Consider the following 15,702-nt stretch of genomic DNA (forward strand, 5'->3'; position numbering starts at 1 on the left):
AATCTAAGTGGGGAGGAGACAGTCAAAAAATGCTTTGGTCTGTTATAGTCTTAAGCAGCCCCTGATTGGTTCATGAAGTTGTCGATCTAGCCTCCAGTCAGACTGGACCTTCCCCACTTTCTGTCTGCTAGTGGAAGGCAGCCCTAGATTGATGACTACATGAACCAATCAGGGGCTGCCTTTCACTAACTGACAGACATTAGGTCATAACGCAGGGCACTGATTGGCCAGAGCATATTTTGACCACACCCCTACCCACTGAGATTGGAAAAAGTCCAAAGAATTGTAGGAGATAAATTAATATGAAACTTTCACATGATCATTCCGTAAGAGGAAACTTTTCCCTTTACAATGGACAACACACACATAATCTCTCTCTCTATCTGGACATACTGAGAAAGAAAAATAGAAAAATTAAGGTGAAGACAGTGTGGCGAAAAAACAAGAAAACATGATCCTACAGGTCATGATAGCATCCATTTTGCACGATTCTTAATGATGAGAAACAGTTGCATTGATTTTCTATTTAAGTGGGTTCCGTTTGGGGTTTCAAATAAAAAGATATAACTAACCCTGCGTTCCAATCCCCATACTTACCTACTATTTAGTACGCCAGAAAAAGATTTAAGACGTCCCAATACATGCACGTCAATTGTAGTATGCTGAAAATACATAAATGCCCCACTAACTCCAATTGCCTTTTGGAGTATTCGTCTTTATTCTTGACATTTCTCGACATAATGAAAAAGAAAATCTGCCATATCTGATTTTTTTTCTCTCTCCTGTGGCCCTAAAACTCTTCTGTACTTTAGTATGTAGTGTAGTAAAAAGAAAGAGTATGTGATTTGGAACACAGGGATATTTTCTCCCACACAATCCCACTCCACCAAAGGACAGAATACAATCAGATCAAAATTCAAATCAGCCTCATACCGCCCCCTTGTGGCTTGATTGGGAACTGCATTGTATTTTTTTTTTCTGATTTAACACCAAACACACATAGGGGCTTTTCTCTCAAAGTGACTTGAGTTACAACAATAAAATATAAAAATAAAATTAAAATTAAAAACCGTTTACATGATATTTAAACGTAATAAAACCAACAGACCTCATGATTGTTCTCTGCCTTGTATCAATGAAAGCAAATGAGGAAGTGTTAGTTGCTGGGAAGTGTGTGTGTGTGTGTGTGTGTGTGTGTGTGTGTGTGTGTGTGTGTGTGTGTGCTTGCGTGTGTGTGTGTGTGTGTGTGTGTGTGTATGTGTGTGTGTGTGTGTGTGTCTGTCTGTCTGTCTGTATGTGTGTGTGTGTGTGTGTGTGTATGTCTGTGTGTCCGTGCGTGAGTGTGTGTGTGTGTCTGTCTGTATGTGTGTGTGTGTGTGTGTGTCTGTCTGTATGTGTGTGTGTGTGTGTGTGTGTGTGTGTGTCTGTATGTGTGTGTGTGTGTCTGTCTGTATGTGTGTGTGAGCGTAAATGACACTTTATCTCTCAGAACTTCTCTTAAAAAGAAGTCATAGCAGCAATGGCGTAGCACTTAAAAATAATAGTAAAAGGAAAAAATATATGTAAATGACAATATCTAACAATCAACGGACTTAACCCTCACTTTTACCCTGACTTTTTCCGACATTTAGTATGTAAAAAAAAAATCTGTCTGCTTTCTTTAATGTACTATATATACATTTATTCCAGGAGTCACATCTAGTTGGTTTAGAGATATCCAAAGGGCCTAAGTACACTCTGGGATTGTGTGTGTGTTTCTTGGTAGAGTAGCTACTTGCATATTAGCATGAATGTTTTTCAGTGAATTTTTCTCATTTTAGTGTCAAATGTATCTTGGAAAGCTGGTTCAGAATGTTTAGCATGACCAAGACACACTAGCCAAAGTTAATCTAGAAATCTAGCTTGCAGGTTGTAGAACATTTAAGATAATTCCCTCCAAAAAATACAAAAAAATAAAAAATAAAATAAAATAAAATAAAATAAAATAAAATAAAATAAAATAAAATAAAATAAAATAAAATAAAATAAAATAACTAGACAGTACGTAGATGGACAGGTTTGGTTTCTGAACCTTCAAAATAAAATACACAAAGTGCTCCAAGGACTTTGACAGCCACAAACTCTCCATTATTTACCAAATTAAAACTTTACAAACACATCTTCTTGGATCTACGTACAACTGAGCATTATGGCCACGGTGAAGAAAAATATTTAAAATTTGATTTTTATTTAAGAGTTGTTATTTGAGGAGAGGAACAAGTCAGAATTGTACAATAATTAATTCGGAATTTTCCAATTTTTTAACTTATTTTTTTTCTTAAATTTTTTTTCCTCAACTTGGGCCACAAAACTCCGTCGTAAGTGGATCAATTTGAGTTTATAATCGGACAATTTTTAACGTCAAATCTGCTCTTTAGTTCGCACATCTTGCCTGTGTGTGTGTGTGTGTGTGTGTGTGTGTGTGTTCCCGTTGAGAAGAGAATTGTCCCTCGATGTCCAGAATGAAAGGGGGAAAGAGAATACACAGAAGATTTCTTACACTAGTTTTTTTCTTTTCGTTTTTTTTTGTATACAAGATTGTGTGAGTGGAGAGAGAGAGAGAGGGACAGACAGAGAGAGAGAGAGAGAGAGAGAGACAGAGAGAGAGAGAGAGAGAGAGAGAGAGAGAGAGAGAGAGAGAGAGAGATTGCGTGTGTGTGTGTGGGTTGGTGGTAGGTGGGTTGGTGGGGTTTTTTCCTTGGTATATATAAACATAACCAAGTGTTTGAATATAATCATCATTGTTATTATTTACTCATAATCATCATAATAAAAGTCTTTACATGGACATTAACGTGACAAGAAGACAACGGCACACACTTTACACTGTTGCTGCTCTGTCGAGAAACAGAGAGAATAGTCACAGACCTTAGGAGAGAGATAGAAGTCTATCTGTCTGTCTCTCAGTCTGTCTGTCTGTCACTTTTTACGCTTCCATCCCTCCGTCCGCAAGTCTTTTCTGCTCCATATCATCCTCCGTTGTGTCCTCCCCCTCTCTCTCCTCTTTGCCTACTCCCTCTGTGAAGTTATGGGAGTTTTCTGGTTCTTGGAGCTCCATAGGGGGGGGTCCGTTCTCCGCGCTCTCATGCCCAGTTTGGTGCTCCTCTTCTGGGGTCGAGTTAGCTGCTATCACTGGTAGGTGAGATGGAGACAGACACAAACCCAAACTTGATTGTGATTGTGAGGTTGTAACTTTCTCACCAGTACTTTCACCTCTTTCTACCTCTCCGACTGCTACAACCTTTTGAAGCAGCCTCTCTCTATCCCTCTCTCTATCCCTCTCCCTCTCTCTATCCCTCTCCCTCTCCCCTTCATCCCCTGCTTTCTTCAGCCGCCTGCGCTTGGGGTTTCCGGGGGAGTTTTCCAGGGCTCCGGGAGGCATGGCGGGTAGGGCCATAATACCCCCATGCGGTAGAAACATGTGCGGGTACAGCAGACCATGTGACATGCCCGGGATGAGGAAAGGGTTGAAGGTAAGATGGCTGCCCGTGTGCGACCTGCTATTGGATGTGATAATGGCGGCCGCTGTCTTGTTGGAATCTGTCTTGTCACTGTCGTCATTCTCTCCCGTATCCGTGGCGATCTTATTATCTCTGTCAGCTGACGTTGTTGTTGTCGTCGACGACGGGCTGTTGCCGCTAGCGTCGGATGTAGACGGGGCGATCGTCGTGGTGACCTTTAATGATAATAATGATAATTTGAATAATAATAACTTTATTTGTATAGAAAAAAAAGTAGATGTATAAGGTTAATGAGTATAAGGTTGATGAAATAGACTATAGCGTTAATATAGACATAAAAAATTAACATAAGACATGCCGATAACAGTAAAAAACAGATAAAACTGACCCTGCGTTCCAATCCCCATACTTCCATACTATTTAGTATGCCAGAAAAAGATTTAGGATTGTCCCATTACATGCACGTCAATTGTAGTATGTTGAAAATACCCAGATGCCCCACTAACTCCAATAGCATTCTGGAGTATTCGTCTTTACCCTTGTCATTTCTGGACATATAATGAAAGAAAAATCATCCTTATCTGATTTTTTTTTCTCTCCCGTGGCCATAAAACTCTTCTGTACTTTAGTATGTAGTGTAGTAAAAAGAAAAAATGATGTGATTTGGAACGCAGGGATAGTATAAAGTAGAAATATATCTCCCATACCTTTGCTGCAGACATAGTTACACACTATATCTTTAACATAGACCTGCCAATAACAGTAAAAACACAGCACACATATCTCCCGTACCTTAGCAGCAGACATAGAAGCAGAGGCCGTAGAGGTTGAGCTGGTGTGCGCTGCGTGAGCCATCATGGCGCCCACACTGAACAGAGTGTGTTGCTGCATGCCGCCGCCGTGAGGGTGAGGGATACCATGAAGCATCATGGGTAACATACTCAGACCGTTCTTAGCATCTTCTCCCTGTGATCCCGCCACTCCTGCTGTTGTCTGAGGAAAGAAACACACACACACATTAAAGCTATAGTGCGTAACTTGTAAAAGTACTTTAGCACATAGTACTTTAGATCTGCACTTTAGCACATAGTACTTTAGAACTGCACTTTAGCACATAGTACTTTAGCACATAGTACTTTAGCACATAGCACTTTAGCACATAGCACTTTAGAACTGCACTTTAGCACATAGCACTTTATCCATGAGCTCTAGTGCAATGCACACTGGTACTCTAGCTCCACACTGTAGATTTCTATGCTTTACATCAAAGTGCCATTTAAAGTATATCAAGCTCCATGTTCTCAATGTTTAAATGTTAGTTTGTCTGGTTGTGTTTGTGTCTGTGGTTGTGTTTTTGTTCTGTTGTACTCTGCATGTTTCAGAAAGCGATGATGCACTGTGCCCAAGACAAATTTCCCCACGGGGACAATAAAGTTGAACCTAACCTAACCTAAAAAAAAAAAGTGTTGTGCGAGCAAAAATGCAGCTAAAAAGTGCTACACATTGAAAAAATGCACAAAAGACATGACTATAAGTAGCCTGGAAATCCAGACCCATATCTAGAACGATAGAGGGTCTGGCCACGATCCCCCACACATAGGGCTCTGGCCCGCCCATATCAGAAAGAACGATTTGATTGGTAGCTCAGGATTTCATGACATATTTAATGAGCTTCAATGTTTAGTTTAGTTTAGTTTAGTTTTATTTGTGCAAATAAACAAGATTAAAAAATGGCAAGAAGATGCGCATAGACATACATAAATGCACGGGTGGGACAAAAGAAACCCCAAAGGGCTTATGAAGGATGTCCACCTGACATTAAAATACAATAAAGAAATGAAGTAAAAAAAAAAAAGAAAGAAAAAAGAAAAAAAAGAAAAGAAAAGACAAACAAAAATAAAATTAAAGAGATAAAACTACAAAGTCATGTTACAAAAATGAATAAAATAGGATAAAACACAGAAATATAAAATATCCAAAATACCTGAAAACCGTGAGGAAATCCCGCGGCCATGATTCCGGAAATTGGGATTCCATGGATACCGCCTCGAAGGTTCTGCATAGCAACCATAGAGTCCATGCTTGAGATCAAACCCCCGTTCATGAAGAGGGGGGGTCCCAGGCTGGATGGTGGGGGGTCGGACACGGACAGGAGGGGTTTGGGCATCTCGCTGCGGGGCCGGCGACCACGTCTACGAGAGCCCGGGTCTCTGTTGACTGGCTCGGTCAAGATACGGGAGAATTTACCCTCTGGAAGGTAACCCTGAGAGGAGAGAGAGGGAGGGGTTATTGGTCTGTGTGAGTGTGTGTGTGTGTGTGTGTGTGTGTGTGTGTGTGTGTGTGTGTGTGTGTGTGTGTGTGTGTGTGTGTGTGTGTGTGTGTGTGTGTGTGTGTTGTAGATAATATTTGACATGGACATGACAATTTTATTGGACAAACCAGATGCATTGTTTCAAGAGTATTAGCGTAAATGCTGATTTTCAACACCTGTCCACAGGAAGCTTTTTTGTAATTGTTAGTGTGCATATGAAAATAAACAATCTTAAATCGTTGCCTTGATTGACACGAAAAAACTATTTCCGTAGCGCTGTAGCAGTGTTAAGTTACTGCTACTGCAAATAGTTCAGAGGGGGGAATCGGTAGGCTAACGGCCCCCACACACATACTACCTCTACTGCGCGTCTACCTCGCGTCTGCGTCTGACTTTTTGTCACTGACCGTGTAATCAACCTAGAGCGGGCACACATCCAACCTCAGACGCACTGCTGTGGCGCGTCGGAGGCACGTCTGCAGCGACGCTCCCCTTCACCTCAGGAGGAGGAGCCTATTTTTTTCTGAGAGCTGCGCGTCTCTCTCGCGTCTCTGTGCTTTAACTGATAGAGAAATACTCTGCTGCGAGTCATATTGACTTCATACTGGCAGCTTTCGCTGTAGTTTCACCATTTCCTGGTGTGTCCCTTTCAAAATAAGACTTCCAACAAGCGAAAATTTAAAAAGAAAAAGAAAAAAAGAAAAAGGCAATGGGGCGCACGGATTACTGTCCAGACTCAATATTAGACTCAATATAAATCATATGCATCATAAATGACAGGAAAGAACTTTAATGGGAATTATCTATGAAAACTCTATGTAGAAAGACAGGGCTTATAGAAGCAGCGCTGCAGCAGCAGCTGCTGCTGAGACGTTCCATGTGTGTCCGAGAAAAGTCCGAGAGAGGCAGCAGTAAGGTAACGCGACGCGCTCCAGAGGTAGACGCAGGATGTGTGTGGAGGCCGTAAGACTCATTACCAAATAGGAAACATTGCTATCAGTGCAGCCCTGATGAAAAAAATACATTACGAAATCTAGACAATAATATAGGTTCTGATTGATTGATTGATTGATTGATTCAATTTTATTTCAGACATACAAAAACAAAGAAAAATTAAAAGCATGAAAATACAATAAAAAAATATGTTCCAATGATTTCACAAATAAAAATAAACAAAAAATAAACAAATAACATATTGAATTGATATGCCTGAAAAGGAGTAGGAAGAAGTATAAACTTATTTGATCCTACCCCCTTTTCCATAGTAAAAAAATAAAAAATAAAATATGAACATGTTTCAGTCAGACTCACGGAGTGTTTGACGACCTCGGCCCAGTCCGGAGCGACGTAGTACTCTGAGTTTGCATCGAGCCAGCGGGACAGTTCCTTTATAGCCGGAGCCATAGCGCCACCAAGCTGAGAGGGGGGGAGTGGGATTAGAACTAGGAGTGGGAGTGTGTGTGTGTGTGTGTGTGTGTGTGTGTGTGCGTGTGTGTGTCTGTCTGTCTGTCTGTCTGTCTCTATGTATCCTACCCTGCGTCCGGTGCCTCTGTGTGTGTGTGTGTGTGTGTGTGTGTGTGTGTGTGTCTGTCTGTCTGTCTGTCTGTCTGTCTGTCTGTCTGTCTGTCTGTCTCACCCTGCGCCCGGTGCCTCTGTGCACCACGGGGACTCTCTCCTCTCCGGTCAGAGAGTTGATGTCCAGCTTGGTCGGGTCTTTGCAGCGATGTCGTCTCTGTTTGGGACGCTCCACGAAACCATGAAGCAGCCCCGCTCCAGACTGAAGGGGACAATATGACAGGACATTATTATTTTTTATTTTATTTTTTATTATTTAACTTTTATTTACCCTCGAGAGACCAATTGAGGGGTGACCCTCATTTACAATGACGTCGAGTTCAAACAAATTCAAAGGAAAAACAGCAATACATAAACAATATTCAATGTAAATACATCAAATACACAACAACAGGTGAAGAGAAAAACAATTGAAACATTTACACAGTGGTGAAGAGTGGCAGCAATTAAAATGAAATGGGTGAAAGTACAATATAGCCTAATTAAAACAGTTACAGGTAGAGTTTGGAAGATTTAAGATAGTTTGTTTAAATTGGTTAAAGGATATGAAGGTATTTAGTTTAATTTGTTGCTGTAAGTTGTTCCAGGAGTCAGGGGCACTGAAGCTAAAAGCTGTCTTTCCCAGCTCAGACCGGGCTTGTGGGACATAAAGCATAAGCATGTCAGTGGAGCGGGTCTGATAAAGCCCATCTGAAATTTGCAGCATTATGAATAGACAATATAAATATGAATAGCACATATAAAAACAATGCTCAGATTGTAGATTGTAGGGACAGAGGGAGGGAGTAAATATCTAATATCTTAGTCAAAATGTGATTGTTTGATTGTTTCATGGAGATTTAAATGATGTATAAATGGGTGGACAACTAAAACTACAGATGAAACTCGAAAAATTAGAATATCGTGCAAAAGTTCATTTATTTCAGTAATTTAACTTAAAATGTGAAACTAAAATATATAGACTCATTACATGCAAAGTGAGATATTTCAAGCCTTCATTTGTTATAATTGTATTTATTATGGCTTACAGCTTATAAAAACCCCACATTCAACATCTCTGAAAATGTTAATATTATATAAAATTCTATAAAAAAGGGATTTTAAATACAGAAATGTCGGCCCTATATAAAGTATAATCATCAATATGTCCTCAGTACTTGGTTTGGACTCCTTTTGCATGATTATTTTCCTCAATTCCAATTGATTTTCCATGATATTCTAATAATACGAGTTTCACCTGTATATGCCTGTCTGTGTTTTGCTCGAACAACATTTCGTTGTTATTCTGTAACAATGACAAAAAATAAACTTTTAGAAAGCTGATCTCCTGTCCTCTGGCTGGAATCGGTTTATGCCAAACAATAACAACATACTCTCTGTCTGTCTGTCTGTCTGTCTGTCTGTCTGTCTGTCTGTCTGTCTGTCTGACAAAAGCAAATATAGACATAAAATAATAATTCACAAATTTCATACTTACGTGGGCAAATGCTGGTAGGTCCATGCTGTAGCCGGGGTTCTGCCTCAGCCATTCGATGAGGCCTTTGCTTGCTGCCTCTCTGTCTATGGCCACTATCTCTGGCTGTGTGTTAGGAGTGTGTGTGGGGTTAGGGGTGTGTGTGGGGGGTGTGTGTGTCTGCGTCGGGGTGGGGGGTCCCGGAGGGCGCTCGGACGGAGAGGGGGATGGAGAGGAGGTAGAGGATGAGACGGAGGAATGGCTGATCACCTCCATACGGCCCTGAAGGAGAGAGAGGGAGACAGACACACACACAGACAGAGACACACACACACACACACACACACACACACACACACACACACATACATAGAGATATAGAGATAGACAGACAGAGAGACAGACACACACACACACACACACACACACACACACACACACACACACACACAAACAAAGGTAAGTAAGTAAATACTCAGTAAGAACATTTTGATTTATATAGCACTTTTTAAAACACACAGACATATTGAAATTAACGTCTATAAAACAAATTACAACAAACAGTGGAAGAGGGAGACAACACAGAGTATGAAATGTGTTGCAATAAAAACATATATATGGAAATGTCACAATAAAAGCCCAATGACAGACAGAGCAGACGGAACAATCCACAATATACAAAATACAAACTATCAAATGATTGAGTGTGTGTGTGTGTGTGTGTGTGTGTGTGTGTGTGTGTGAGGGAGGGGGTGTGTGTGTGTGTGTGTGTGTGAGGGAGGGTGTGTGTGTGTGTGTGTGTGTGTGTGCGTGCATGCGTGCGTGCGTGCGTGTGTGAGGGAGGGAGGGTGTGTGTGTGTGTGTGTGTGTGTGTGTGTGCATGCGTGCGTGCGTGCGTGTGTGAGGGAGGGAGGGTGTGTGTGTGTGTGTGTGTGTGTGTGCGTGCGTGTGTGTGTGTGAGACAGTGTGTGTGTGTGTGGAGACAATCTGAAGTACAAAACACAGCAGCATCACTCAGACGACAGCACTTATATTGGCTAATATCTATAGAAAGGCCTGCCTATAAAAAGGTGCTTTGAGGAGCCTTTTGAAACATCAGGTTTTTACATGTTTAACATATTAATTTTTTTTTTAATGTTTATTTGACAGGGACAATACATACAACATTGCCACAAAAAAATGGGAAAATGTGATGCATATAAGACGTCTAGCTTAAGCTAATTTGCAGTCTTCAGCAGTAAAAAAGCTACTGAGTTGCCATGGGGATAAAAAAAAACTGAAAATGTAATAAATTCCCAATACTGTAATAAGGTATAACGTCATCTGGAAAAATTTATTTCATTTTATATATATTATATTTTTCAAAATGGTCAATCAAGTTAAAGTAGCTACGAGGAACTTTTATTATTTATTTTATTAACAGTCTAATTTTTCCTCTGGTGATCATAAATTACGTATAACAGCAAAAGAACTACAGCTGGTGTCGCTAGAATGAACACAAACGGAAAGTTCCTCCAAGCAAATTTAGGTGCCACATTTATTACATTTTAAGGTCTTATTTCGCATTAAAACAATGAGCTACCCTCCCTGTCCACCCACCTGCGTGTTGGGCATTCATTTATATTATGAAAAGTTACGCACTATAGCTTTAAGTGTCATTATAGGTTCATTATTACATCACCATGTGCTTCCCTCCCTTGTCCAGTGTCCACCCACCTGTGTGTCCGTCAGGTGCAGTCCTCTGTTCTTGGTGAACTCAGAGTAAAGCGCTTCCACGTTTCTCCTCCGTCCTCTCCTGCGTCTCATCGAATCGTCTCCCCTCAGCGTCCCGTTAACTATCTGTCCCGTCACTGGATGGATGAGGCCGGCCTGCAGTATCCCGGCCATGTCTATCCCACCCACGGAGCCTGATAACGGGGCTGTTATGGGCGGTTGTTGGGGGTGTGGGTGTGGATGTAGCTTATGACTGCTACTGTTGTTAGCATTTGCCCCAAAATGGCCGCCAGTTTCCCCACTACTACTCGTCGTGCTTATTTCTCCGGATGACTTTGTGAGGTCTATCGCCGCTTCCTGCCATCCGTTTAACAAAATGGCGGCGCCTGTTCGATGGTGGGAAGCCGGTGCAATGACTGGCCCCCCTCCACCGATCCCACCACTCATAATAGAGCTTGTAGAAGTGGTAGAAAGACATGAAGAATTTGAAGCAGAAGTGGAAGGAGTTGATGAGGATTTTCCTGCCATAAGCTTGGCGGCAGCTGCTTCGTAGTCGTAGCCACCTCGATTGCGACCGGTGTTGGAGTTGGATGAACGTTTTAATTCGGGCAGGTAAGGCGGGGCAACCAAACGTTCCTGTAACAGAGGCAATGAGGTGAGGCGCCATGCCCCTCCGCCCCGAGGTGTGTACTGGTGTTGTCAGGGTGACCAAAAGGGATGGGTGGGTGGGACAGAGAGATGGATGGAAGGGGGGGGAGAGAGAGATGGTGCATTTTTTTTTGTTAAACAGACAATATGGGACTGAGACACAAACATAGACACAGTACAGTGGAGGCTTGAACACCAGACCTGGGATAAACAGTGAGTAAACGTATAAGGTGTTTAAAGTATGGTTTAGATTTTACTCTTTACTGCTATAGTGTCCCATATTATCCATAAAGGGAAATGTGTCTTTTTATTTCCCAAGTGGCCTACTATGCTGCTTTAACTTTCGGCACATGATGAGGTAAACAAAGTAAAATCTATGGTGTATAATAAAAAAATATATATATTTGGATACAATGCACTGTGAATTAGACTAAAAATACATCCTCATTGTACAAATCTTCCCATTATCCTTTGAAATGTATCTACTTAAAATTGATGCATCATGCTTTTTTTAAACGTACAGTATATAAGTATTATATTGTACGTTCTTAGGAAACTCTTCTTTGTAACAGACTCTGTATATGTGTTGTTTTATTGTATTTTATTGTGTTTTTTAATGTGAAGCGCTTTGTGACCCTGGTCTGCGAGAGGCGCTATATAAATAAACTTTACTTACTTACTTACTTAAGTTAAATAAACGTGTTGACAGTATGACTCCCTGCCCCAAGTCTGATCTCAACATGTATAATATCAACAGTCACATTACAGAGACGGGGAACTTTACACAGAAGCAACAAAGCAATGGTGACCCAGAGGTGCCCAGAGCTACGGGAAAAAACCTGCTCTACCTCTGATGATTTGCTACACTGTATTACACTTTACTGTTAATGTATCATTTTGTAAAGAGAAAACACATTCTTATTTTTTCCATAGCTGTATATGCACTTTAAAGTATCAGTATACAAGTGCATCTAAAGAAATTATATAATTTTTTAATTAAATTACTGAAAAAAATAATCATTTTCCGTGATATTCTAAAATATTTGTAGCTGCACCTGTACATGTTAGGCTTTATAAATCCCTTATCAACACTGTTTAATCAGCGGCAAGCCGGCGACGCATTTAAGTGGACAGAATGTAAACAGTTCCATCTAGGTGTCCATACATCAGGGGTTAATCCACACCCATGGAATGTTCTCCAGCCAATCAGAATACAGTATTCACACAGACTATGGTATAATAAGAGTTACATCATGACTTAACATAAATCATATTCACTTTTCTATTTTTAACATAAAAACTATTTTCCTTATAAGTCTATTATGCTATCTTATTATATGGCACTTATAAATCCTGTGTTCTGATTGGTCAATCATGGCATTCTACAGGTCTGTTATTTCCAGCAAGACAGACCGCTGTCAAGGATTTAATGACCGTCACTAAGGATCTACGTCATAGTTTTGATGGATAGACGTTCACAAACAGGGCTGCTACTCGTTCAGAAAACAAAGGAATACTTTTTCAACATGACTTTGCATGAATCAGGAGCTAGCATAGCCTACAGTTAGCTAAATCATTAGCACTATATTAGCATTACTAACTGGACACCACTTGTATGGACCATGGCATGAGGTAGTGGTAGTGGATATACAAGTAGACAGATGATAGATAGATGCATAGATAGATATAATATAATATATACATGTATCCATTCATTCTCACCTTGGGTAGTCTGGTGAGGGGGGGAGGGAGAGAGAAGCTGAGCCCAGGATTGGTCTGCTGTATTCGGGCTTGTCCTGTAGCATTGCTGGGGCCCGTGGTGTGGAGGTAGCCGCCGGTAGCTCGGTGGTGTTGTGCTAAGCTGTTAGCTAGGCTGGTAGCTAGGCAGGAGTTAGCGACCAGGGAGCCGGGAGAGTCGTACTGCTCACTAGACGACGGCCATTTCCCCTTTAAGATCGCGTGGCAGATGCTGTCCAGGCGGTTTATGATCACGCGGTCCTGGAAATAGTAAGCAAGAAAGACAACCACAAAAGTTCATACTGAAGTTGTTTCTAATAAAGTGTGGTGTTGTTGCATGGATAAGATGATAGGCATTTAGTGTTCAACATCTTGATAATGGAATTCATCCAAAACTAAATTCTAGAAATACTGTTAGAGTCATTTTGGGCCTAAATGACACGTCACACCCCTGTACCATGGGCCACTCAGAGAACAAGTAGCGAGCTTTCTCCTGACTGTGCGTGCGTGTGTGTCTGTCTGTCTGTCTGTCTGTCTGTCTCTGTACCTTGGGCCACTCAGAGAAGGAGTACAGAGCTTTCTCCTGCAGCAGCTGGGCGATGGTCGGCTCTCTGCTGTCATGGAGACCGTCGGGCAGATCACACATGGAAACGGGCGCAAACCGGGGACTGTTTACGTATCCTTCCACCACCGGGACTATAGGGGCAAGATGATAGGTTAGGTATTACAACAACAAATTAACATTTTGATTTTATAATACAAACTACTGTACTGAAATGTGTTACTAGTGAGTGAGTGAGTGAGTGAGTGAGTGAGTGAGTGAGTGAGTGAGTGAGTGAGTGTGTGTGTGTGTGTGTGTGTGTGTGTGTGTGAGAGAGAGTGTTTGTGCGGGACTGTTTACGTATCCTTCCACCACAGGGACTATAGGGGCAAGGTGACACAGGTTAGGGCTTAACAAGGTGCTTTGTTTTTATAGCTCAATACCACCTTACTATATCAACAAAATAGTGACAACAAGAATGACAAAACGTCGGTACTATGCTTAATTTATCTGGGATTTGTGCCTTTGATAGGTAACTATTATTTGAGAATCCTTCCACCACTGGGACAGGACAGGATGATAGGTGAGGGCTTAACACTGACAGACAAAATGATCAAAAGACAAATTTATCATAAAATATTTCATAAACATTGATATAATACATATTTATCAAAATTAAAATTGTGTGTGTGTGAATATCTCCTTACCCGGTGTATTCGACCTCTCCTCCTTGACTGGTCCTCTGACCTCCAGAGCCCCCTGTGCATCCCGCTCCGTCTGCCCGTCTTGCTGCTCTAGTTTGGGGGTAAGAACCGTGCTGTCTGCCTCTAGTAGCTCCTGCTTTGCTTCAGCTTTAATCCCCGTTAACCCCCTGAACTCCAACCCCTCTGGTTTGGGCTTAATTTCTGAGCTATCCGGGAACGTCGTGAATTCCAAACTATCCGATTTGACTTCCGGTTTGACCGTAGACCTATCGGAAAAGGCATTTAAATTAAACGTCAAATCTTCCGGTTTTGTCTCGGTTTTGAACTTGTCGTCGTCATCCGGATAAACAGCGAATCCCAGAGAGACCGATTTCGCCTCCGGTTTCATCTCGTTGCCGTACGAATAGCTGCTCGAAAACTGGATGATTTCCGGTTTAGTTTCCAAGTTTTCCGGCTTTATCGGAAGGCTTAGATCTTCCGGTTTGGTCTCGGGAGTTTCCGGTTTTACGGGATAGTCCAAATGCTCCGTTTTGGTCGACAATTCTTCGGATTTCACGGCGAAATCGATGAATTTTCCGTGTTTTATTTCGGAGCTGTCGGGGTACACATCTTGAATGTTCTCAATTTTGTGCTCCTCTTTGATTGGCAGCTCCATCGACTGTTGTTCATTCTTACCACACATCTCTGGTATTAGGGAAAATGTAATGTCGGACGGTTTTGTGTCGATACTGTTCGTGTGTAGACTAGGGCCGATTTCCATGTCATTGTCTTTGTTGTCCCGGCGTCCGGAGTAGTTCACGGCTACATCGGAACAGTCTCTGTTGCCATCGGATACATTCAAATCTCCAACTGTCCCTTCGTAGTTTTCCTGACCAAAACATGCTTCCGTTTTGACTACAGATTCCCGGCTGCTTTTCGAGACACATTTCGATTCACTTGGAATGGATTGGTTGGATGTATTCGGGCGGTATTCTGAGTAAATGCCATCGAAATTGGGTTTGGCATTTAGTAGATTCAGTCGAATTTTCAAGGACTTTTGTGCATTTTCGTCACAAGCCTGGGACATCTGAACATCCATAAGAGATTCATCATCCATCTGGCCTTCTGAAATCTCATCCACTTGATCTGCGAGATCTTTGCAATCCATCGAACCGCCATTTTCAGAATTTTCTGGAATTTCTGGAATGCCTCTCATTTGCACGAATTCTCCGGTGGAATCGTCCATCAGTGTGTCTGTGTCGAGAGGGTTTTCCATTGTACTTTCTTCCTGATACAAAATCAAGCCTCCTACGTCCTCCCCCGGTTCCTCAATAGACTCGGGACATCCCAAGCTGCTCTCTTGATCTAGCTTCCCCATGTAAGGGTCGGTTAAATCCTGTTTATGGTCCGTTTGGGAGAAGTTCTCTTGGAGATCTTGGGAGAGTTGGTTGGAGACTTCCATGGTCTCGTCCGGGTCGATCCCGTCCAGCTGTGGAGCTCCCAAAGGTGGGTTGGAGACTCCAGAAATTTGGTCCACACCT

At 41.8% G+C, this 15,702-nt stretch overlaps 1 protein-coding gene across 1 annotated transcript in view; it reads right to left on the reverse strand.

Annotated features, from left to right (window-relative positions):
• Positions 1–2,643: 2,643 nt before the first annotated feature.
• Positions 2,644–15,702, reverse strand: part of chd6 (chromodomain helicase DNA binding protein 6) — a gene marked incomplete at its 5' end in the record, with an annotated part of 93,549 nt that continues 80,490 nt past the window's right edge. The window contains 10 exons of the mRNA XM_080025856.1: positions 2,644–3,715; positions 4,293–4,493; positions 5,485–5,763; positions 7,123–7,227; positions 7,448–7,588; positions 8,864–9,121; positions 10,556–11,242; positions 12,923–13,198; positions 13,485–13,633; positions 14,186–15,700. Of these exons, the coding sequence (XP_079881982.1) occupies positions 2,966–3,715; positions 4,293–4,493; positions 5,485–5,763; positions 7,123–7,227; positions 7,448–7,588; positions 8,864–9,121; positions 10,556–11,242; positions 12,923–13,198; positions 13,485–13,633; positions 14,186–15,700 (4,361 nt within the window). The 3' untranslated portion in view covers positions 2,644–2,965. The remainder of the gene's footprint in view (positions 3,716–4,292; positions 4,494–5,484; positions 5,764–7,122; positions 7,228–7,447; positions 7,589–8,863; positions 9,122–10,555; positions 11,243–12,922; positions 13,199–13,484; positions 13,634–14,185; positions 15,701–15,702) is intronic.

The sequence above is a fragment of the Ammodytes marinus genome, assembly GCF_949987685.1.
Source record: "Ammodytes marinus genome assembly, chromosome: 4".
NCBI classification, from domain to species: domain Eukaryota; kingdom Metazoa; phylum Chordata; class Actinopteri; order Uranoscopiformes; family Ammodytidae; genus Ammodytes; species Ammodytes marinus.